Here is a 25,929-nt window from a genome sequence, read left to right as displayed (position 1 = left end):
CGCAGGGACAAAAACTTCTCACGTTAAACATGCAATATCATTCAAGGTTCCACTGTGGCAACTGCCTGATGTGATCCTGGCTATATAAACAGAGCAGTCATGTGTACACAAGTTATTTTGTTCCCATAATGGACATCAGTAAGTCTGGCATCAGACTACTTCCTCCTGTTTTGGCAGAGATAGTTTAAAAGGTACATCAGGAATCAATGACCTGAAGTCTAGAAACCCAAACGGAAATAACTCCTCTGGAGAACAAGTATTTCTAAATTGAGTTAACTATTGAAAGAAACTGTCCAGGGAAGTAACAGCTTCTCTGTCAGTACACTGTTTAACCGAAGACCTGTCTTTTGGAAAAATCTGCCTCAGCCAAGCATACTTTTATTTCAGCCAAACATACATAACTGTACTCAGCAGAGAAATAATTGGATTAAATGTAATAGCTTATTTTATATAGATAATAACTCTTGATAGAGTAGTCCCTTCTCACTTTAAACTCCATCAATCTGTGACAAACTGGGTTTTGGAATTGTAGAATATTAAATTACAAAATTTAATGGACTATATTATTTGTCCATATTAATAATAAAATACATATTATTTTTCAACTGTATTTTAAATAGTGTTTATATTATTTCCAAAGAACAGAAAATTATATTTTTTTTTCTTTTATTACAATATTATTCTTGATGCTTTACTACTGATGTTCACATAGGCAGATCTCAGCTTTTTTGGGGAAAGAGATACTTGTTTAAGGTGGTAATTCAGTTAATTCAACTATTTTCTTATGACTGTTTACTAAAGAGACACAAATTGCCATTGCAATTCTGTTAGAAACAGAGTTATAAATATACTAGGCTTACAGACAGATTTTACTGAATTTTTAACAGTGCCAGGATTAATTTTGTTCAGTATGAACAAAACCCATACAGAATGTTTTAGTGTAACATAAAAGGTACTTCAACAATGGGGGGCCAGAAGATCAACCAACAACAAATGAAAATACAATCCCAATACATCTTTGAATGACCTGACAGTGTAATTAAAGGTCATTTCTATCTGAAATACTCTGTTAAAATTCTGATTACAAAAAGTAGTGACTTTTCCAAATGAAAATTAGTCCTGAAACTAAGATATTATCCAATTTTAAAGTAATCCAAATTATAAAACAGCCCATTGATAAATGTAACTTGATTTTTTAATGCTTTTGTTATATGTACAAATATGCACATATATAGATGGATGCAATTGAAAAGCAGCAACTAGCATCCAGTACCCAGGTCTTCTGATTAAAAAAAAATTAAAATGTATCAAGTCAAAGGGTGATACTCTAAGCTGTAGTGTCATAAGTTGGTTACAAACTTTATGTCCCATGAAACACAAGTAATACTTTTATATCCATGTTTCAGGCAAGATATTTTAGCCCACATACCAGTAATTTATCCCAAGAGATTTATTTTTAAGCAGTATATCAGTAGTTTACTTAAATCAATACACAATCCTTAGAACATATATGCATAATCAACTAATACATGTACCTTTCCTGATGACCCAAATCAGACAGAAATTCATCAATGCGTCTTTGCAGTTCACTTCCTTCTAGATTTTTCAACTTCTTCAATTCACTCTGGAGGAAAAACCAAAGTTCCTTAGCACCATTTTCAATCCTCCTTCTCAGTATTTCATGGTCTTTTCCAAGGCCTCCTATTAAAAAGCAACAACAACAAAAAAAAAACAACACCAGAAAAGCATAATCACTTGTAGCTGAATTATTGTTAAGAAACCAATGTATTTGTGATATGGAATACTAAAACTTGTTTAGAAGGAAAAGAAAAACTTATCTACCAACCATCTCCTGTCCGCTTCTTATAGTTCTCTATCTGTTCTTTGGCCTTTAAAAGTTGCTCCTCTAAAGCATGTACCTTTCCTGCAGCTGGTCCTTGATCAATGGGACCATCTGGTATCCTAGGAAATAGAAAATAAAGAAATTACATGACTTAGAAATATATTGGTTATTTGATAAATTATTTGAATTAACAGTTCAGTTCTCCTCTCATATTTGTTCTACACTGTTTTGCTGACAGGCTTTCTTGGCAATTTTTAAAAAACAGAAGATATTAAACATATTAACATAAATATAGATTTTTAAAAGGCAATTCCATAGAAGAAAAACATTGCATAACACAGTTACGGCACACAGACTCAACCTGGTGCTAAACTGTGCTGTTTACAAGACTTCCACTCATTGACAAGATCAATCCTAGGCTCCACTTGTGAAAATAGTATTTGCAGCAGCTTAACTGAGACCACTTGATGGGCCGACTGGCACACAAGCAAAGCCTAATTGAAGGATGTTCCTTCACAAAACTCAAGTTCTAGCTACTTTTTATATTCACACATGAAATACATTCTGGTCTTGAATGCTGGCCATATATTCTTAGAGAAGCAGAGGTCCAGCACTGGAACTCCACTTTCAAGTTAAATCTTCCTACATATTGGCACAAGATGATTTCAATGTATTTACTGGACTCAGAACAAAATCTTAGCTTCTTAAATATACAATCATGATTTTTTTTTATGACAACTCTAGTATTCTAAACTGTTGACCACCTTAAACAATGCCAGCAACTATAACAACTGTGTGAGCACAGGAGAAGTATGGAAACACGTATCCAGAAATCTATGAGCCATAAATCAGCCCTGAAGCTACTACTGAGGTTTGCTCATAATCTCAGCTTGAAACCACATACTAATAAACTGAAAATATTGAAGTACAGAAATAAGAGGCTATCTTCTATTTGCCTCACAAAGTAAAAATCAATGCAGTGAAAATAAAACCCCCTTTCATATCTAGAGAAATGATACTTCTGGTGGATCCAAGGGTTAAAAATTATTCCACATTTTATTAAGACTTTTATAACACCTGGCCCTGAAATGGAAAAGAGGAAGCAGATATGCAAGGAAAAGTCTTATGGACTGTAAAGAATACAGAATTCTTTCAGACCATGAAGACGATTCTTCATTCATAATGGAATGTGAGCATAAAAAGAAAGGAATATTCTCTCCACACGCATACACATGGAGATTCAAGGCACCATACAGGAAGACTCCTTGCCAGACATCTAGCATAAAGTAGTGGTCAGAAGCAGTATCTTCACCCTAAAGATGAAATGACAGCATTCTAAAGATGCTACTGAGATGTCTTTAATGTCTCTCAGATCTGGATAATTAAATACCAATAAAAACTCATGAACTGATGAAATTTCCATTTGAAGAGACTAAATACCTAATATGAGCATCAGAAAGGTATATAACAGGAAGCATAGAATTTAAGCCCCTTTTTTCAGAGGTGGGTGGGAGAGGTGGAAAAGGAAGCTACCTAGCCTGACAGAAATTTAGTAAAAAATCCTGCATTCTTAAAGCTCTCTATTGAAAGCAAATTAGAAATAATTAAATTATTACAAAACTATTGTGTTTTAAAACTACCATGGTAAATAAAAAAGAATTAACAGTAATTGCTCATATAATCTTTTATTTTATACACTGAGGAACAAGCACAACAAAACTGAGGAAAATATTTTAATCTTAAACACGTGCACTCCATAAATACACTCCCTCTGTATGAACAATCCATTTATGAATTTGCTTCTGCAACAAATGCACAGTATGATATCAAACTGAGACATGGTACTGTATTGGCATGTCCAAGAAAGTACCAATAAAACTTTAAAAATCATATTAAAACACATCTAAGCACTTGCATGAGTTTAAAACCACAAGGTTGAAATATATTCGTGATTTGCCAACTTGGTATCTCAATTTCGATTGTGACAGGACAACTAAACACAAAATTAAATAGGAAAATGGAATGGCTTATCTTGTATAAGTCACATTGCTTAAAGGTAGAATTTGTGAATAACAATAAGGTAGAAGGATACAAAAAAATACCATAAGAAATCTTCAGCCAGCACAGACATCCTCTGAACATAAGAAAAGTCTGTTGAAGTAGCAATTACAGAATTCTACAGAAGGATGGGTGTGGATGATATGAAAGACAATAATTCTGACCATTTGATATGATTAAGTTTTTTAAAAAAGAAAAGTACATCCCATTTAACATTCAACATGCTTTGGAATAACATACTTGGATAACAGTAGCTAGGATGGGGGTGGAAGGCATTCTCCTCATCTAGTTGTTTGGACTTCCAAAAATTATATAATTTTAGGATAAAAACTAATATAATTTATTCTTTTTGCAGTTTTGTCTCTACATCTGTTAACTCATCAGATATGGAATTGCTGTCTTCCTCACTTTCATCCAGTTTCAAAATTAAGGAAAAGGTTCTTTTCTGCAACCAGCACAGCTTGCTTGTTACTGCCCTCTATATCATCTGAGTTGGAGATAAGGCAATATTTGAGGGAAAAGTGTCTGAATTAAAATCCTCATCTACACTCATGACATCCATCTATCTAGATAACTTCTAGTGCAGAATATCCTAGGAAAAAATGCACTGTTACGAGTAAGAATTCCTGTTGAAAAACATATACATAAGTTTTCAAACCAAATTAAGTCCTGAAAACTGACTTGCTCCTTAAAATTTGAGAAGTGAGTTTAAAGTAGTTCATCTAAGCTATGATGATTCTAATGAACAATAAAAGAACATGTCAGTAAGCATCTAGCACAGAATATCCTTCACTTATTGCTATGAAAACATTGTAAATTAAGTTATAAATACAAAATAAACAAAATCATAATCCACTTATAGGGGCAGCCATGATAATAGACCAAACAGTGGTTTTGTTCGAATTAATTTTCTTAGTATTTACAAGACATGATTTTTGCATGCTGTTTACTACCATTTTATAGTAAATATAAATCGTATTTTCCATAATGAATTCACATCAAATAAAGATAATACTGTGTAATTTTAAACATCAAAAAGATTATGTTGTAGGGATAATCTGTTTCTGCTCTGTCCCTTGTTTAGTAAATCGTCTACACTTGAAGACAGAAAAAAGAATTCTGTGTACATCAGCCATGACACTGAGCCCACTTTCTTATCACCTTCAGGTAACAGATGGGCAATGGCAAAGTAGCGATCTCTAATCTCATTCTCTGAAGGCAAAAAGAAACACTCAAAAATTAATTGTAGTGACATTCAGTTTAGCTGGAAGAATTGCCATACTGTGTAAAATAATTGTAAAAGAAATTAGAACAAGAAATAAATTATAAAACCCATTCTGTATTTTAAAGGTTACACTAATTTATCAGCAAAAGGAAAAATGTAAGATTTTACAAGTTCACACTCATGTATTTTCTCATTCGTTCATTAATGTCTCCCTGAGTTCCTTGTATGGGGCTGGAAGGTTTACAATTGACTAAAGACACACTATGACTAACTTTTGTTTCACATTTTTTTTCCCCCAAGAAGAAAATCATGTTTAATTATTAATGACCACTAACACACACACAAAAAGAATGTAAGTTGTCACTTCACCCGTCTAAGATAAAACCTCCTAAGTAAATAAAACTGAAAGAAAACACTGCATAAAAATGTCACCCACAAATAAAGAGCAAGCAGCATCCCTAATTAAAATAAATCAGCACAGCCCTGATCAGTCCTGATTTATAGCCACTGAAAATGTGTCCCTTCCCTTTAATTTGAGAACTGCACAAAAACCAGTAAGAGCAGAGATGCAGACCATATAGTTTTATAGTTCCTCCCTCACTCATTGGCCTGTGCAGTACCCTCAGCTTAAAACTTAAGACACGTCAAGTATTATTTTAAAGTACAGTTTTCTATTATATGTATTTAAATTTTTATCAACCCAAAGCTATTCTTGTATCAAACTCCCTTTCTGTGCTTACTACAGGCTTACTGGGCCCAGCAACTACCCACAGTAATTGATAGAAGTACTTCAATAGATTTGCTTATGGTTAATTGATCCAGAGTTTGGAATCTATACCAGCCTCAGCACCAACTACATTAAAGCAATTATAGCGCTCTTCCAAAATTAAAATCTTACCTCTTCTTTCTGAAGCTACACACAGAACAATGAGAATAATGTCTACAAATACTGGTGCTTGGGTTTATTGGATTACATTTTGCCCTTTTCCATTCCTGTTCTAACGCATGATCCTATTCAGATTAAAAAACAGGTTATTGTATTTATTAGAAGAATTGCAAGTTCTACAAAACGTAATATTTAATAGACTCTATGATGTAAATATATATGGGATGTGATGTATTACTAATATGAACACAAAATGAATGCATTTAACAAGATTCTCTTTTCCTGAAGAGAACTCTGAAACCACTGTTTCCTATACTGCCAGGCTTATCTTCCAGGAGATGATACCACTAATATACCATAAATGATAAAAATTTGACTATCATCCAGCAGGACACAAAGAAGCATGTGAATACTATGAACCATTCATGTATTGCAAAAAAGGAAGTCTAGGACACAGATGAAGGCATACACACAACTTGTCCAGTTTCCATTTAAGAAAATCAGACATTATGAGAGTAGTAATTTTAAGCCCTCCTCCTCCTCCTAAAAGCCTTGTATCATCTAGCTGCAACAGTGACAGCCCATAGCAGTCATATCATAATCCTGATAGTAAACAAAACTTTCTGGTAAAACAACATTACAGGCAAACAATGAAACATTACGTAATACTCTGATTCGATTATTACTCCCTATTGAGTTTCCCCTAAATAACTAAAAAAATTGTAGTAAAGATTTCCCTTTTTGCTGCGAGACCTGTGACATCTGTAATAAGTTTACTTAAAAGGGCTCTTCCAATCCTACTGGATACAGAACAGTAAAATAACAATCTATAAAAAAAAATCAGTTATGTTATTATTTTGCACCAATGGGATCTAGGCCACTTCCACAATCAACCCAGATTTGCTCACACAAAATTTTTTATAAGCATGTAAAGACTATGGTAACTCTCCAAATCTCATTATACCACAATATTCATGCACATAATTTCTAAAACTCAGGCAATACAAAACACCTTTAATTTCGTTAGTCTTCTGCATCATTAATATACCTCTGTGCCTCTTTACAGCCCACAAGTAAGGTTTTTACAAAGCATCATATTGGCAAAAGAAAAACTACAGTAGCTTCTCACCTAAGGCTTCCCAAATGCACTGTAAAAACTAAGTGGTGCCTGAAGTAATTTCAAGTCATCAGAAGTGCACCACAAAAGTGTACTCAGCTCCTAAAGGAATATTTCTATTTCAGGCAATTTTCAAAAATATGTGACTGTTCCAACTTGCACTGTTGTGAAGGTACATATATTAAAAAAAAACATATCTCAAAATAACCTCACCAAAAATCCTTACAAAAATACAAACTATTCTTAACCAATATGGGTAAAAAATTATAAATCTTTAAAAGAAAAAAAATAAGAAGAACATGATGTAGTTCTTGAAATCAAACAAATGCTGGGGGTGGGGGAAATCAAAACCAAAACACCACTACAGACCTTTACTTTTTACTGCCCTGAAACCTTAATTCTACTTCTCATGCATCTTGTGTGAAAAGAAGCAACCAGGACCAAAAAAATTACAAGATCAAATATGATTTAAGTATCATACAACAAGAAAGGGCGAAGCAAGATTTTATAAAGCTTTGTCACAGATAGGACATTTTTCAGTTTTTGAATGGTTGACTTTGCATGCACATAGGCGTATTTCATAAGGCATGGTTTTGGGTTTTTTGTTGTTTCTGTTCCCTTTGGGGACGTGGAGCCGCTATATAAATTGGCAACCAAAGAGCATTCAAAGCTAGGAGTGGAAAGATCACTTCTTGTCATTGTACATTGGCATTCATGGACACCTGGACGAAACTAAGCAGAGCCCAGATCCTATTTTCAACCATTCCCAGAGGCCTGACACTTTTATAAGGTGAGAAGGAAGTCAGAGAAGTCACGAGAATCCGTTATAATGGGAAATGCTAGGCAATTGAAATGTATTTTACCATATTAACTCAGGCCCCAAGGTAATTAAAGATGAAATACCAATTTTCTTTAACTTCAAAATGGAATTGGTTACAACAACTTTATTCATCTACTCAATTCTTGTAATCATACCTGGGTTTTGTCCCTTTGTCCCTGCCCTAACTAGCTATTATTAATGGCACAGGTAGATATTATGTTAATATTCTACCATTTACAAAGCTCCTTTGCCCACTAAAATAAATTCTGTTAACTTGGAGCTTTCTACCATCCAAAAGTTTTATCAATTATGTCAAAATACTTTAATTAGCAGAGTTAATCAGATGCCTGTTTACTGTTACAATTTTCCAAGTAGGCACTCTGGTCTTTTTTAAACTCTTCCCAAACTAACTGTAAGTTAGTTACTGAAATATGCTTACATTCGTGCATTAGCTTAACCCTTTCACATACCATAATATATTCCATAGCTTTACCACAACAAGTGTGCTGCTTTTCTGTTGAAATAAAAAACCAAACACTCTAGTTCTCTAGAAATAAAATCTCAGTGGAGAAGGGCATCAAAACCAATTTTTTACCTTAGTGTAACAAAACCCAACTTGGCAATAGGGTTTATCTTTACGAGCTAAACCTGACATAAAGACTGTAGTCTTAGCCACTCAAATTTCACAGCCAGTATCAGTAATTAGAGTTTTCAGTATAAAAAGCAAAAACTCTAGCAATTCAATAATATTCAGATAATAGTTCCAGCCTTTCTGCCTTTGATCGGTAAAGCCTAAAATAAATTATGTCTTCACTTTAAGATGTTAACTGGAGCAAAAGTAATCTTTTCTGTCTAATTCTAATTAAATTTCTGAAGTTAAAACACTCTTAACTTTTATGCTTCTTTAATGTATATTCATAGAAGCAGTGATTTCTTCCAGGACACAGATACTGAAACCATGGACTATTGGCTAATGCCTCATTTTAGATAGCCATATTGTTATACAACTCTGAATGGGACACTTTTAAAGCTGACAGTTATTTTTAACACCCCTTTTTCCACCTGGCAAACAAAGAAATGACATACAGAAATTCTATCTCACATTTATCATTTAATACTTTAAATGATGCAGGTTGACAAGGATATTTCTCAAACCTATGTGTGAAGCCTCTATAACAGTATCATGGATTTTGCTCAATAAAAATAATGAAAAGGTTCTGCATTGCAATACAGCACTTCCCTCAAAGTCTAGGACCTCACTAATCTCAGCTCACTTTCAGCAAAACAACTATGCCTGAATATCTTCCAGTCCCAAGCTGGCTCATTTCTGGCCAGCACCGACTACTGAACCTGGAGCTGTGCTGCTGTTAAAATTGGCATTTAAAGTCATTTATATAGGCATTTAATCATTAATAAAGGCATTTCAGGCTTTCTCATGCAAGAGTTTCAGATTCTCCTGTGGTTACATACAAGACTTCGAAGAAAAGTCTCAGAAATATTTTTAAGCAACGTATTCACAAAAAAGAAGCTACCCTCAAAAAAAGTACCCTCACCAGTAAAATCAAGAATGTTTACTCTCTTCTAATCACTGTGTACTTTGAAGTGGTTACATTTCAATGACTGTGCAATACATCACATTACCATTTATTCAAGCCAGCCAAACATGGGGTTTGAAAGCATGGAGGGCAGTAATCTCTACATTAAAGGCCAACTATTTCCCCCTCTAAGGCAACAAACCCTAAGGCTGACTATTATTGCCTAAAATTAAGGAATTTAAAGATATTGTATTCATTCAAATATAGGATCTTGCTTAAGTTTCTTCATAGCAGCATATGCTACATTACACCATTCTGCCAACAAAAACATATTAAGCTTTTTCCCAGTGCAGCTGCTATCACGTATTAATAAATTGAGCTCAGAAAACTACAGCCCACTCAGCAATTAATGGCCACACTGCTCAAGGTGAAGATTATTTATATGTCATGTACAGGGCACTTGGGTCAGCAGCATTTCTCCACCTCTGTGCAGCATCACATGAATGCTGAGGTACTTCTTCAGGGCTGACACGTTCAAAACTAAGATATTTGTTCTAAAAAGCCTCACCAGCGCACAGCCATACCTACAGTGCATTCCAGAAACAAGGAATGGAGTTCAGTGAAAAGAAATTTCAGGCAGGGTAGCCAGCCTACCAGATCAAATACCCCTGGCTATGCATGAAAGAGAGAGCATGCACCAGAATAAACAACACAACCGGGTTAAGAGGAAAAGTTTTAATTTCACTGCTACAGCATCCATATGTGTGATTTCATTTCAATGAAGGGAAGAAACAAACTCACTTAAAGATAAGGCAACCAGAGCAGGACTAGAACCATAAAACATCCTAATAAGGTAAACAGATTTCTGCAATTCCATCATTCTTCCTATGATTTATGAAGAAAAATAGCAAGATAGAAGATCCAAACCGGCATCTTCTCCTAAAGCGTATTAAAAGGCAAGTCCAAAATCAGTGTATCCCTGCCAAGCAAGAACCACTCAAGAGACATGATGAAGTCTCAGCTGCCAGTGCCCCTCACTCTCCATGTTCTACACAGGAGATCCTGTCCAGTCTACTGGTACACACACATCCTGATGCTTGTGAGCATGTAGTTGTGAAAGAGACCATAAATGAATTCATCTCACTTAAGAGCTTTTTGACCAATAATCATCACCACACATTACTGTAAAATCTTGTATTGAGTTTTGCTCATCTCTAGCTTCCTACAACATATGAAGCCTCTGTGCTTGTCCCCATGATCCATCAGGACTTTTAGGTTGCACGTGGTGATGTCCACATACTTAGGTCCAATCTAACTCTGGCACGTACCCTGCCTAAGAAGCTCTCCTTTCCAAGTTCTTAGGAAAGACCAGAAGTATATGTCTGTCTGAAAATACTCGTACTCATAAAACTGTATATACCACATAATTGTACCCATCTATAACAATACAAATAATTATAAGAAGGGAGACATTCCTACTACTTTACAATTATTGTTTCAAGTTTAGCAGCAAGACAAGGAAAAAAATAGTTAAAAGAATTCATATGATGCAGCAGTCTACTGCACCTCATCTTCAGCAAGTCCACATTTATCTTCAACAAGCTGTACAAATGTTTTTAGCACCTTTAAAACAAGTTTTTCCAGCTACTGCATGCAGAAGTGTGGAAAAGTCACTAGCTGTTCTAATTGGTTTGAACATCATAATTGCACATGTTTGAAGCTGGCCTTAAGAAGTTAATCACTTACAGAACTCTGTTATTGTGACACAGTAACGCTTGGACACCATTAAATAATGACTGTTAAATAATAACTATATTAGACCAAAACTAGATGTACATTATTTGTTTAAAGGTTTTGCAATGTATTTTCAGTTACTTATAGCACCGATTAAAACACGTATCTGTACTTTTAAATATTAAACATGATTTTACAAAAAAAAAACCCACAAGCAGCCCTTTCAATTTAATTTCTGGTATTTCATATTTCAACCATTTTCTGAAAAGTTTTAATTACTTTTAGATCCTACCTGAGAGATTCTGCCATCCTCCTTAAGTCTTCATTTTGCTGCTTTAAACGTTCAAGTTTAGCAAGTATCTTGGATAATTCACGACTAGAGTGATCTGGGTGCTCACTGTCTCGTACGAGGTGTCCACCAATATAAAAGAGTAAAGTTCCCCAAGCAAAGAGGATAAGCATAATCCAACGCCAGGAACCAGTCCATGGCCGCATTTTCAGAAGTTCAATTCACTCCAGAACTACTTCTGCTCACAAAATAACAAACATTTTAAGTCCTTAGCCCGTACAAGAGCAGACAATTTCAGTTCCTCTGCTTCACCACATTGTACCAGAAAAAAATTATTCGCAATATTTATCTTACTGCAACTCCTTAGAGAAGATCCTTATGGGGCTGTACATAGATAGCATTAATACTGCATCATTCTTCATTTATATTCTGTGAAAAGAATAAAAAAAAATCTGAAATTATAATTCTGATACATAAAAATATATTAGATTGCAATTAAGCTAAATGTATTGTCATTAACATTCAAGAATGATAATAGACAACTTTACTACTTTCTGTCAAGGAGAAAAAGAGAAAAGCTTTTAACTTCCCACAAAAAATATGCTGAGTCCAAGTATGAACCACTAAGGAATATGCAATTAATTTTGGTTTTGAAATGGCCGGTTTTTTGTAAGAGAAATATTTACCAAGTCATGTGTCATTTCGCACATTAAAATAGTTCAAAAATCATTCTGTGCTAAACTTAGTCTCCTTTAGTACCAACAAAGAGCTTCTATTCAATCACAAATTCACCTTTTTTTCCACTTTTATGAACTCTCTTCTCCATTGCTATCATGACTCCCACACTGTAACAGAAGTTACAGCCATTCTAATAACGTATTCTACTATTTGCAAGTAGATTGGCCTAGTAGCAGCTGTAATACCAATTAAGCAACTTCCAAGCACTGCAAAAAGTTTAAGCAATAATTTTTAAACAAACAACCCGTGGCGTATCTTACTCTTAAATCTATAGTAGCCTCTAAAATGCCCACCTAAAATTAAACCCAAAACTTTATGTCTTGATTAAAATTGCAAGACATCACAACTTCTCTCTTTACCCTTCCACTGTACTTGTTAAAACAGACAGGAACACTGAACATTTAAGAGGGATTTCAAGTAGAATTTATGTGGCACTGCTATGCTCACACATTCGAAAACCAGGCATGACTTTAGAAACCTGGCTTTTAGAAACATTTTTCTTCTGCTTTAAAAACTATCAAACCCATTTGGAAAAAAATGGTCTGAAGGTATTCTTTTCTCTCATCTAAGAACACCACAGCATTTTAAAAAATGCAAACTCACCTCAACTCCTTTTCTACTTGTCAAAACATCATTCAATGAATGTTAAGAGTCTCCTCATTCTATCTAGAACACACTTTAAAATTTAACTGATCAGCACATCCAAAATCTGAAGTACTTCTCACCTCTTTTCCTCTTTCTTTGCAATATAACATTTCTACCTTCTGTAAAAGGCATATATTTGCTCTTTATACTCAATTTCCAAAATAACCTATTTTCAATTCTCAACTCCGTAAAATCCACCATATTTCCTCTGAGATGCCATCCATACCCACCTCCTCCCAAGTCATTCTTCTCTGGTTAATGCTTCTTTCACCTTCTTTTTTATTTCATTTGGGTTTTTTATTCTCTTCCAACTTATTTCAAGACTTGCCAACTTGCAAGAACTCACCCAGTCACAGAGATATGCCTGGAGCACACACTTCCAGTTACAAAAAATCTAAACCACTATTAAAAATGCTGAAAAATTTCTCTAGTTATCTTGCAGAAGTGGTTTTGTTTGCATATTTTTGAAAGAGGCAGAAAAATTCCACTTAAGACTAGTAAGATGATACACAAGATAAATTATTTCTAAACTGAGTATTACTAATGAAATGGAAAACATTTGTAGTACCTCTCTCAGGCTTTTCCATCGAATGTATCTGTGTCAAGGTGTTATAAGCAGATTTTTAACGTAATCCCACACTAGGAGCATGTCATTTTCTACAGATTTCTAAGAAAGCTTTACGTAGCTTTGCTTTAGCTTCAAAAAAGTTTGGGACTGCCTTCAAGAAAATAGTGGTTTCTTCAACAATCTTTACAGATCACAGCACAAATAAAAAGAACCCACATTATATGAAACAGAATAAGCCATGCACAACCCACAAGTGATTTGGGCTATATGCAAACCAAGCCCAGTTACTTGCAGGAGTGATTAATATAAAACCCCAATGGACTGACATTTAAGTGGGAAAGTGTATTCTTAAATCTATACTACCAATCACCCACAAAATGGTTGATTGTGGCTGCAACAGGGTAAGTGAAATCACAAAGTCTGTGAAGGCAAGGAAAGAAAAAATAATAGGGGACTTCAAATATTCCTCTGCTGATTGGGTAAGTGTTATGCTGGGAATTGTGATGAGAATAAATAGATGCTACAGACACAAAATTACTGCTTAATTAATCACAAGCAGTTTGCAGAACTTAGATCAAAAAGTTTCCACTGGAGGACTACTTCCTAACAGTCTGCATAATATAATCAGATATCATCTCCTTTTAGGAGCAACAAAGTAAAATATTCACTACAGCTGTGATTAATTTCAAGAAGAGGAAGTATTTTAAAAAAGAAGTGTATTCCATGCCACCTGGAAAGATATCATGGCCTTAACTAAAACAGTAGGTAAAGGTGACTATTATAATGAGCAAAGAAAGTATCCTTTTTAAAAGTTACAAGCATGACCAAATGATTAAAGACATAAAAAGTAATACTGAACCTTTCCTCCAAAGCACATGGCTTACTAGGGTCTCCAAGGTCAACAAACAATGCAAGTATATAAGAACTGTTTAGAGTACTTTACAAGGAAAATACTGCCTTTCTTTTTTTCAATCATTTTTTTCATAACACAGGAGCTTAAGCAGATTCACAAATCAGGTATCTCCTTTGTAAGAGGATGCATTGGTCTGTCTCAAACAATAGTGTTAGTCAGGCTACCAAACACATCCACAAAATTAATACAGCAAGTCGTCAGGAACAGATGGTATTCTTCCAACAGTTCTAAAGAAGTTAAAGGATGCAATAGTTTAATAATTAACCTCTCACTTATAATCACTTTGTACCAAAGGAATGGAAAATGAAAACAGTAAACTGAATTCTTCGTAAGGGCTACAGCAGACATCCCAACAACTACAGGCCAGGGAAACTGGTAGAAATAACAGGAAATAAAACTGCAGACGTAAGGATGAATGTAACCAAAGTAAAAAAGTACTAAGATGGCTTTTGGAAAAAGAAATTGTGCTTCATAAATTTATTAAAGTCCTTTTGAAGATGCAAATAAACACACAACCAAGAGAGAACCAGTTCTAATTGTTATGTAGTTGATATTTTCAAAGAAACTAAACTGCCTGGAAGGCCATTCATCATGTGAGTCACCCCATCATTAAAAAATAAACGTACAGTAAGGCTAGGCAATCAAAGTAGAAAGAATGATCATGGACCTCACTGGGACTCATGGCAGAATTCATACAGTTTAATATATTTATAAATTATTTGGAAAACAAGGTGAAAATGGAGGTAACAAAGTCTGTACATGTAGTACAACAGGTGATAGCAACGAACTGAAGTATATCAAGACACTGTCTAGTGAAGAAATAAAATTAAAAATCAGTTTATATCAGTGTGTAGAGTTGTGTATAGATGACCTTTGAATCATTATCCATCAGGAATGGATTTTAGCCGTGATAGGTAATTCTACAAAATATCAGCTCAACATTGGGCAAAAAGCAACAAAGTCTCACAGTTTGTGTTTGTTGTTTTGTTGTTTGTTTGTTTTTGTTTTTTTTTTTAAAAAAAACAACAACGAACAGAAAACCACACTAAACAAACAAACCAAAAACCCACAAACACAAGAATGGCCCTCAGTAACTATGTGTGAGTAAAGAGATTAGCAGAAATGACAACTGAGGAATTAACATGGTAAATCTATAAAAATCATCAATGGTATGAGAAAGTAAATAGCGTATAATTGTCTGTTGCTACTTTTAGTACAAGGAGATAATTAATAAAACATTCTGGTTTAATAGATTCAAAACCAAAGAAGGTATTTCTCAAACTGTGTAATTCCAGCGTGAAACTCAGTTTAATCAAACACTGTAGGTGTTAAAAGTTTACATTTAAAAGGCCATTAGACCATTTCAAGGAAGATTAAAACTCAAGGACTGCCACAAAGATGCCACCCAATACTCTCAGAATCCCAAGTCACATATTGTTGGAAACCAGAGAATATACCAGGGTAGTATCACCATAGTATCCCGGTTCTTACAGTTTTCCCTAGACATCCACTACAAGCCAGTCTTGGAGAGAAATCAGGCTAGATAAGCCTTTGATCTGATATGATGCAAATACTTTGACAATATTTAAATGTTAAAAACCCAGTATTTTAAGTATTATTGAAGGGTTTGTGTTATCAAACACAAAAAGATCACATCTTAAAAGGGTTAAAGCATCCTATATATACTTCATTAAAAAAAAAATTTAGAACTCATTATTAAAAAAAAAAAGTAACTTCTTGAGTGTTTGGTTTAAAATGATAAATAGAAACTCAGACAGGATAACTAACAGACAATCTTTGAGGAAGAGAATGGAATGATAGCTTCATCAAGTACTTGTCTGTGGCTCTGAGGATATAATTGGTCAAGTACCTCTGACTCTCAAAAGCTTATACAATTTTCAAGTATATATGGGGGAAAAAATCACTAATATTTTTATTTACATCACCATATATCTCAAGCAATTAATGGTGTACAGTAATTATTTTCAAGTACATTGTTCTTGTAGCACATTCACATTGCTTTTATACAAGTGATTTTAAAGTACCGACCCTTTAAATTTAACTTTCTTTAATAGTAAACTGTTTTTTACTTCCTGAAAATGTATAAAATTATGTCAAAATTAATGGACTTCATATATTACAGAATACAGAGTTCTGAAACTACTCAAACATTTTATATAATACACAAAAGATAGCATGTTTTACCTGATTCCTATGAATCTCTAATGATGTCATTGTTCTTTTTATAAGTTAGGTCATAGTACAGTTAAATACAAAGATGCCAAACTGAATAAATAGGAAGAACATTCTGAACTAACATTAAACAATCAGCCTGTATCTCAGATGTGGTATTTCTAATTATACATGAGTTTTAACTACTCTTAACTACTGACTTATACTGTCATGTGCCTTTTACATTTTTTCTTCCATTTCATTACTGTTCTGGGAATGCATGATGTCAAAGTACTTCAATATTTCAAAGTCCATAGAGACCTTTAAAATAAATTAAATTATAATAAATATAAGACTACCAGAAATAAAAGAACAAATAGGGACATGAAAAGGAAAAATTATCACATTTTTTAAACTTTCAATTTCTACAGCTTATATCCAGTTTCTGAAAGATCTCCACATGCAAAATACTATGTTAATTTCTTTTACCGTAGGAAGCCGTGTATTTTAATTTACTAATTATCCCTTGAGATTTACCATGATTTCTTGTGTTATATTTTATTGGATTTACCCATACCCTTGTATTTTCCAGTGCATAAGCACATTAAAACAGTGTATTGACAATTAGCTAATTTGCATTTTCTTCCATGCAATTTTAGTTTAGTTCTTGTCTCCCTTCTAGGGGATTCTGAGAATGGTTGACTACATTTTTATAATGTCACCTTCTAAAATAGTGTAGTAAGATACCTCTTTTATCTCTTTGGAAGGGCTTACCCTAGATGTTTGGGGTGAAAAAGAATGTATTTCTCTATTCCCTCCAACAGCTGTTGGAATTATCTCTGCAGCAATCTCTGAAGCTAATTTTCTTTTTAAATTTTATCACCACACCCAGTTAGGAGGGTTTCAATCTGATCTCTCAGGGAAATCATCTCCCATTCAGAAGAACCCAGTGTAACATCCACAGAAATCCTAGTCACAGCACTGATGTAGGTGCTAGGCGTGGACTGAAAGACACAAAGTTCGGTAGAAGCAGCAGCACACAACAGCATAGGGGCAAAAGAAGCAAAAAATGCCACTATCAGCATGGGGCTGCAGATGCCACAGATAAGTTGGTAACCTTCAGGGATTCTTGAATGCAGGCTTGTAAAGACACTGCTTTTATCTATCTGAAATAGAGCAGTTCGCACATAGAAACAATGGAAAAAGTCTTGTGCATATGAATGCAAAGGGACTCCTGGTTGCATAGGAGACTGAAAAAGAGACTACAGACAGCTATGAAACCTTCTCAAAATAATAAGAAACAAATAGATGTTGGCGGTGATTAACATCAAAGGGTTTTGTATTTAAATGTAGGAGTTTTCTATCGCACCTTATAAATTCACTTGTTATTTCAAACTTCTGTTTCAGCTACTAAAGAAATCAAACCAGTATCAGGAAAAAGTTTTGCAAATAAGAACAAAGTAATTTAAAAGCAAATGCTAAGTTGAAAGGAAAGTATGACCTACACTAAGTTATTTTTCATGTTTAATTTAATCCAGTAGCTCTACCATAAAAATTCAATACAAAATATGCAGTATTATTTAATCAAACAAAAAAGTTCTGTTAAATACTTGCTATTATAAATCATTAGGAATAGACAATCTCTAATGCATCAGTTGAATGGAAACTAATATTATGAGAAAGGAAGTCAAATTAAAATTTATTTACTGCTAAATTCAATGCACAGAAAATGTGGTCAGTGTCACAGATTTATTTAGACCCCATTAAAGATAACACAGAATATTTACATAACAACAAGGGGCTGCTTCAATGCCTTAATCAGGAAATCGAACTGTGTATATTATACATGTAAGCCACAATTGATTGTAAGCATATAAAAATATTTATCAGCTTAACAGGGAAGTTTTGGTTAAAAACCATTGCTTCAATACAATGCAATGCAATGCAGTGTTTACAAAACAACTAAAGGAAACAGTAAAGAGAACACTAACTTAATTAAAATGATAATAAAAAGAGCGGCTGAAGTGTAGCTCCAACATCATCCGGACAAATGATGTACATCCCCATCAAAGTTATTTTGCTATAGCAAAAATGAATAATCAATGAAAAAATAAAAATATACTATCTTTCCTCATCTTGACCCATAATGCCTTCTGTTTATTGTAAAAGGTACTTAGAAATTAGAAACCTGAATAGCCCAGTACCATCGTTTCAAAGAAAGGATATCTTCCATGACTTATTCACTTACTATTCCCAACACACTTTCAGTAACAAATTCAGTGACGGAGTGGAGATTTTCTCCATGCATATTTTTGCTTCCTATCCAGAATTATGACCCCAGAATAGCATTATGCTTTTTCTTGGCAATATACAGCTTCAAGTTATTTTAGATTCCATTCTAAGCAAGCTAAGCAAGTCTACTTTTGGCTCAATCACCTACTGACCTAGATTCACTCAAAATGACTTACCACTAAATGTGAAACACTCCAAAAACTTGTTACGCTGTATGCGCAACTTAGATTGAGCCTGCACATCACTGTTAGTTTTGCCTAAAAGTGAAGTAAAGTTAGTTTAGTATTTTTAAGATTTCACTAACAAAAATCATCTTCTTAGAAAGCATACTACTCTAATGTTATCCTATTGTGCTTTAATAAAAATAAAATTAAAAAAAAAACAAAAAACCCCAAGCCAAAACAAAACCTTACGATCCCAGTTCCTACGTCAAATGATGGGATGGTACAGCCTCTGTTCAAAGGATTAGAGACTAAAGAAATAAACCTTTTAAAGTATTAAAATAAAACTAAGGCTCAAAGGGCAAAAACCCCAGTTAAATTACTCTGTAGTGTTTGATACAAATAAGCAAACATTGCAAATATTGTTCATGGTGTATACAATGAATTCTTTACAAAGGCTTGCATATTATTTGATTAATGAAACACCATCTTCATAATCTGAACTAGGTCATATGGGCAAGATTTCTTCAGTCAAATCCTATGTCCTAGTATTTCAGGTAACCATGTCATAGAAAACACTTCAGTTCCACTAATACATATATATATTTCCTTTCCACACTATTGGAAGGCTATTTAAAAACTCATTCTTCCAATGCTTAAAAACCTTCTTTAATTTCCAACCTAAATTTCTATTTTGCTAACTTATCCTTGTGTTTTCTTGCACTAGTGTAAACTCAGTTTAGAGAGCTTGATTACTACTTTGTACGCAGTGGTGTACCTGCACAAAGCAGCCATATCCCTTCTCAGATTTATATGCTACGCTGAATCTTACTTGCTAGCTTACAAGCACTTCACTGCAAGAGTCTTACAAACTCTCCACAGCCTACACCAGCTCCCATTCCAATTAAGCCTTTTCAGAACATCAGGAATCAGAATTGTATACATAACACACAAGATGTTGCCCGTGTATGTCTTGTATGAAACCAATAGTTGCTTTTGTCTCTCAGACCTGCTTTCTGTGGTATATCCTAGGACTGGATTTGTCTTTCTCATGACGCACATTACTCTGGCAGCCAGCAACCATTTTGCAAGGACATAGGACATAATACATCCACATGTTTTTGCACCTATCTTTCTTCAAATTGTAAGTTCCCATCTTATAACAATTTATATATATTTTTAATCATTTTAATTTTGTGTTATTGTACTTTATCCCATTCTACCACTCCAGTATCCCAAGTAAAAAATTCTTCTTGCACGTTTTTCTGACCCATATCGCACTATTTTTTCACCTAAATTTCATTATAATCTATTATCTCTTTGTGACACTGTTCCTCTACTGAAAACACCCAAGATGGATAATAGATGTAATCCACTGCACTAATAATATATCTCCTCCAGTCTAATACTCTTCCTTGCAGCACAAGTCACTGTCACTTCATCCCTTCAGCTACTTCCTTTTCCAATGAATGACTCTACTTTTCACCCACATTTTCTCTAACTCAATACGTAGTTTTCTACGTGCCAAGAAAATGCTGAAAGGAAGTCCAGACACACAGCTTCCCCCAAACAATTTCTCATTAGGAAATTTACTTCCCCCCATTGAAACAGTTAATAAGTAAACCTAGAATAATTCAGATCAAACAATCTTTGGCAAACCTGTGTTGCATTTGTCTCCATGCTTTGCATACTACTGTGATCAAGCTAGTGCTAGTAATTATTTCTAATACTAGCATTCATCTATACCAATCCCAAAAGAATTTATCCAATTTAGTTCCAAACATTTCAGAATATTGACTGGAAGCTATTTAGAAAGCATTTCATTCATCCATAACTTTCTAATTACCTTTATTATTATATAAATTATATATATTCTTTTCTTCAACCAGAGAACAGAAACCTGTTCACAGAACATGTATTAATGTTTGCATTCTAGAAGTATCCAAAATAAAGTTCCTTTAGTTTTCTATTCAAGATCAGTGTTTCGGTTATATAATTTTATTTTTCTATCCATTCCCTACTTTTTCTGGAACAAGGACACAAATTTTGTAGCATTCCAAATGTATACTGAATGTACACTTACTGTGTAAATTTAATTCTTTTTTCTTCTTAACTTCTATTGATATGACACAAGGAACTATCACAGGACATAAGTAAATACTATTTACTCCTACATCCACACCTTTGTCTTTTCTACTGTTTCAGTAAAAGACTGATTTTGTATCTGTATGGATTATCTGAGCAATTTGGGTGATTTTCTCTTCATATGCTCCCTTATAATTTTACATAAATAAATATGAATTGCTCATTTGATAAAACCAGCAGATTAATCTCAAATTAAACTTTTTCTTAATGGAATTCAACACACTTTTCAATTTCATTGCATGTGAGATCTATTCAGTACTGAAGCCTTCAAATACTATAATTTTGGATCTTAACCACAGACAACTCCCTGGCAGGAAGAGATGCCACTGAAGGACCTCCATATCTATGTGAAAGCTACAGGCCCATTCATTTAATTTGGTTAGAAAACAAGATAATAACTAACAAGAACATACTTAGTAGAAAGATGCAATGTGCTTTATCCTTCCTGAAATGCGGTTAGAGAGATTCTGCCACTGAGCATGGAAGTTTGATGAATTTTCAGACTTAAAAAGCTTACAAAGAAGGTAAGTTACCAGGAGTTGAGGAACTAAAGCTAGAGTCTAAAAGCAACATTATTAACTTGAGAAGAGTAATCTTAAAATTAAATTAGAAGCATCAGCAGACTACATATTGTAATAAAGACAAGAAACAGAGGAAAACAGGAAAAGAGAACCATATAAAGGATCCTGGTACTTCTGAGTTTCTAGTATGTATTCTAAAATGCTGAGCAATACAGAGACTCTTCTACAATTTAACTGCATCAAAATTTGTAGCTGAAAACAACTTTGCAGAATTTTTAAATGAAAACACCTTCAGAAAGGAAGGTAGAAGAAGAAATATTCAGAATGTCCAGTCAGCAGTCTTCTTGTACCAAAATTATTCTTCTTGCAGAAGTCAATACTTAACAGTTTGTTTGCAGCTTCAAACAGAGGTAGTTTCTCTGTACAACTGATTTTATCCTACAATAGTAGTGATTGATAGATCACATGTAGATTATAAAGAGAGCTGACTGACTGTTCCAGAGTTGCTGTATTTGCAAGCCAAGTAGCAGCAATAAATTCCCTAAAATGATTGATGATCAGTGAAGACACTACAGAAGTCACCAAAATGAGGTTGCTACTGCTTTTTTGAAGAAATGGATAGCAGACAAACTGAAGCTGAGAGAACAGTAAGTGTGTTTTTCTATCTTCTTGTAGACTTCCATACAAGTCTAAGTTCAGTCAGAAACCTGTAGGAAAGCAGCCAAGGAATCTAAGCACTTTTATTTCATGTAAACCTCCTTCTCATTCAGTGATCCCTACCACAAATACCTGAGTTGTTATCCAGAATAATAATCTTGGTACAATTACAGAAACAAGGTCTTAATTTTTTCACCCCAACAGAATTTCTAATATTACTTTATTATATTCCTTTACATTATCTCCTTGGTGTTCAAAACACCAAATATTATCTAGGTCTTCATCTAACTGCATCCAAATGAATTTATTTTTCTCTTTGGTACCGACACCTGTCCATGCTTCTCTCATTTACACTCAACAGAAACCAATAAATATAAACTCCTGGTTTCATACTATATCTTTATGACCTCAGCTATTTTAACACCTCTGTAAGGCTCTCTGTGAGGTTTCAGCTCCCCATGCCATAATCAAGATCATTTTGTGATATTTAAGGTTCTTCACTAAACTACTCGCTATCTAGCTTCTTTAAGAATTTACTAACATTGACAGGGACATTCTTTAACATTTATCCTGTCTTGGCACTGAGCGCAAATACTCTTCTACAAATATCTATGAGAGTTTTTAAGCCGACAACAAACTGACCAGATCTTTGTAACTGCTTATCTTATTCCCTTTCAAAGTTTAGTCATAACAACTCAAAATCAGTGTTTCAAGGACCATGACTAAATACTACTGCATTAAATATGCTTTAGTATCTCCTCATTCTCTTCTGTGTATCCCTTTGGTTGTTACCTAGGTTGCCCTTCCCTAAGACATGAACTCTCATTTTACTTTAGTACTTATACAGCATCTTGTGTAGCGACCTCAATTACTGACAGACCCTCAGCCCATCAGTGTTAAGCTAAGTTTAAAACAAAACAAAACAATCTTTAAAACTTTCTGGATTTTTATCTACCACAGGTCTAAACATCATCCATCAAGAAAAGCTGAGGAAGTTTCATGTCAATCAGGAGACGTTATTGCAAATGTTTCCTAAAAAAACTGCAAAAATCTGTTCATAGAAGATACAAATATTTGATTCAAAGTATTTTATAAAGTGAAAAGTAAAAGACAGAGAAAATAGATTCAATAGGATATGCAGAAAACTAAAGACTACAAGAAAATTGTTAGCTATTTCTTTTTCATGATCAAATAAATAGTTCACTATTAAAAGTTCCCGTGATAGTTTATTCTGTACAACATGCCATATTGGATGAAGTTCTTTTTAGTACATCACATGGTCGTACTAGAGCAGGTGTAGCAAAGAAAGGGTGACAAAGATTATTATGAGATTGAAGAATGTGCCCATACAATGAGAGGTTGAGAGAGCTGGGATTGTTCAGCAAGTAGAAAAGAAAGTTTGGGCAGGATATATATACATTACATATATGTGATTAATGTATTCCATATAAATATTTATATATGTCAAGATATAAAAATACCTGATAGGCAGGAAGTAAAGACAACAGAGTAAGACTCATCAGTGGTACCCGCTAACAGCTCAACTAGCAGATGTTAATGGTAGGACCCCTCTCGATCATCTACCAAAGGTCTTGGGAGTCTGGGGAGGTCCCTGCAAAGTGGAAGCCAGCCAGCGTTATCCCCATTTACAAAAAGGGTGTGAGGGAAGGCCCAGGGAAATACAGACCTGTTGGTTTAACACCAGTTCCTGGGAAAATTATGGAGAAGAATATACTGGGTACTATTGAAAAGCATTTAAAGAATAGTGCAGTCAACATGCGTTCATAAAGGGAAAGTCCCGTTTAATTAATTTGATATCCTTCTATGGTAAGTTCACCTGATTAGTGGATAAAGGGGAAGCATTGCATGTAGATTTTCTGTATTTTAGTAAGGCTTTTGATGCTGTCCCTCACAGCATCCTTCTGGACAAGTTGTCCGGCTGTGGGGTGAGCGGGTTCATGGTGTGCTGGGTGAAGAACTGGCTGAAGGGCAGGACTCAAAGCACAGCAGTGAATTAGGCTACATCTGGCCGGGGACCGGTCACTGGTGGTGTTCCACGGGGTTCAATTCTAGGGCCAGTTCTGTTCCATATCAGTGATCTGGATGCAGGAGTTGAATGTACCATTAGCAACTTTGCTGGCAATACCAAACTGGGAGGTGCTGTTGATTCTTTTGAGGAACAAGGTGCCTTGCAGAAGGATCTAGATTGGAGCATTAGTAAGCTGAAATTTAACAAGTCAAAATGCTGGATTCTGCACCAAGGATGGAGTAATGGCAGGCACAAGTACAAACTGGAAGAGGAGAGGCTGAAGAGCAGCCCTGCAGAAAGGGATCTGGGGGCACTGGCTGCCAGGGCACACAGCTGACTTGTATTAGGCTTGCTGTCAACCAAGAGGGTGATGTGCACCCTGGGGTGCATCAAACACAGTATAACCAGCCGGTCAGAAGAGGTGATTAATCCACTGTATCCAGCATGGCTGCAGCCTCACCTTGAGCACTGTGTGCACTTCTGGGTCCCACAACTTAAGAAAGATGTGAAGGTCATTAAATGCATCCAGAGAAGAGCAACAAAGCTGGTGAAAGCGCTGGAAGGAATGACCTGCGATGAGCAGCTAAGGACTTTGGGCTTGTCTGGTTTGGAGAAAAGGAGGCTGATGGGCGACCTCATTACTCTTCACAGCTTCCTGAGGAAGGGAAGCAGAGAGGGAGGTGCTGATCTCTTCTTCCTGGGACCCAGTGGTAGGATGCATGGAATGGTTCAAAGCTGCACCAGGGGAGGTTTAGACTGGACATTAGGAAGCATTTCTTTATAGAGAGGGTGGTCAAACACCAAACACTGGAACCACCTTTCTAGAAAGCTGATTGATGCCCCTTGGACAGTGCCCTTAATACTATGCTTTAGCTTTTGCTCAGCCCTAAAGTGGTGAGGCAGTTGGACTAGATGATCATTGTAGGTCCTTTCCAACTGAAATATTCTATTTAATGGGTACAATCTAAACCACAAAATTCTATTTAAGCCTAAGAACATACTATTTAATGTGAGGGTCATCGAACACTGGAACAGGCTGGGCAGGTCAGTAAAGTGTCTTATCCCTGGAGACTGAGACAAAGACCTGAGCAACCTGCTCCAGTAGACTCTACTTTGAGCAGCAGGGTTGGACTAGAAGATCTCCAGAGGTACTTTCCAAAGTCAGCTATTCTGTGATTCCATGAAATAACAGAACTCCTCAGGAATCAAATCTAATCAGCATTTTTTTTACAGCTTTTGGTGTGAAAAAAAAAAATCTAAAAGGCATAACATGCAAGTGTACAACATATATTATCTTTCACATGAATAGCAGTAAATTTTTAAATATCAAAATTTCGTAACAGTGAAAACAGAAAAGTTTACCCTCTACATGACAGGAGGAAATAAACACAACTGCATCATGGGCTTGGAGACTAACAAGTAATTCCACTAGTCCAGTAGCCAGTGAAAGTAACAACTGTTTAAAATAAGAAAGTCCCTTTAGTTTCACATTAAAAGAACAGAGAAAAAAACATAAGAACATCTTCCTTTTCATTTGCCCTTGAATCACGACACTGAGAGAGAACCTAATTAATCTTAAAA

The 25,929-nt window shown here is 34.9% G+C and overlaps 1 protein-coding gene across 3 annotated transcripts in view; it reads right to left on the bottom strand.

The window, feature by feature from the left end:
* Positions 1-25,929, bottom strand: part of FUT8 (fucosyltransferase 8) — a 128,130-nt gene that overhangs the window by 51,296 nt on the left and 50,905 nt on the right. For 2 of the 3 annotated variants that reach the window (XM_040602030.1, XM_040602031.1), the window contains 3 exons: positions 11,511-11,936; positions 1,847-1,962; positions 1,536-1,701 (listed from right to left, as the gene is read on the bottom strand). In XM_040602030.1, coding sequence (XP_040457964.1) covers positions 1,536-1,701; positions 1,847-1,962; positions 11,511-11,713 — 485 coding nt within the window. In that variant the 5' untranslated portion in view covers positions 11,714-11,936. The remainder of the gene's footprint in view (positions 1-1,535; positions 1,702-1,846; positions 1,963-11,510; positions 11,937-25,929) is intronic. The other variant, XM_040602032.1, reaches the window with a different exon arrangement.

This window comes from Falco naumanni, chromosome 7 (genome assembly GCF_017639655.2).
Source record: "Falco naumanni isolate bFalNau1 chromosome 7, bFalNau1.pat, whole genome shotgun sequence".
NCBI lineage: Eukaryota > Metazoa > Chordata > Aves > Falconiformes > Falconidae > Falco > Falco naumanni.
This window is presented reverse-complemented; position numbering and strand designations above follow the sequence as displayed.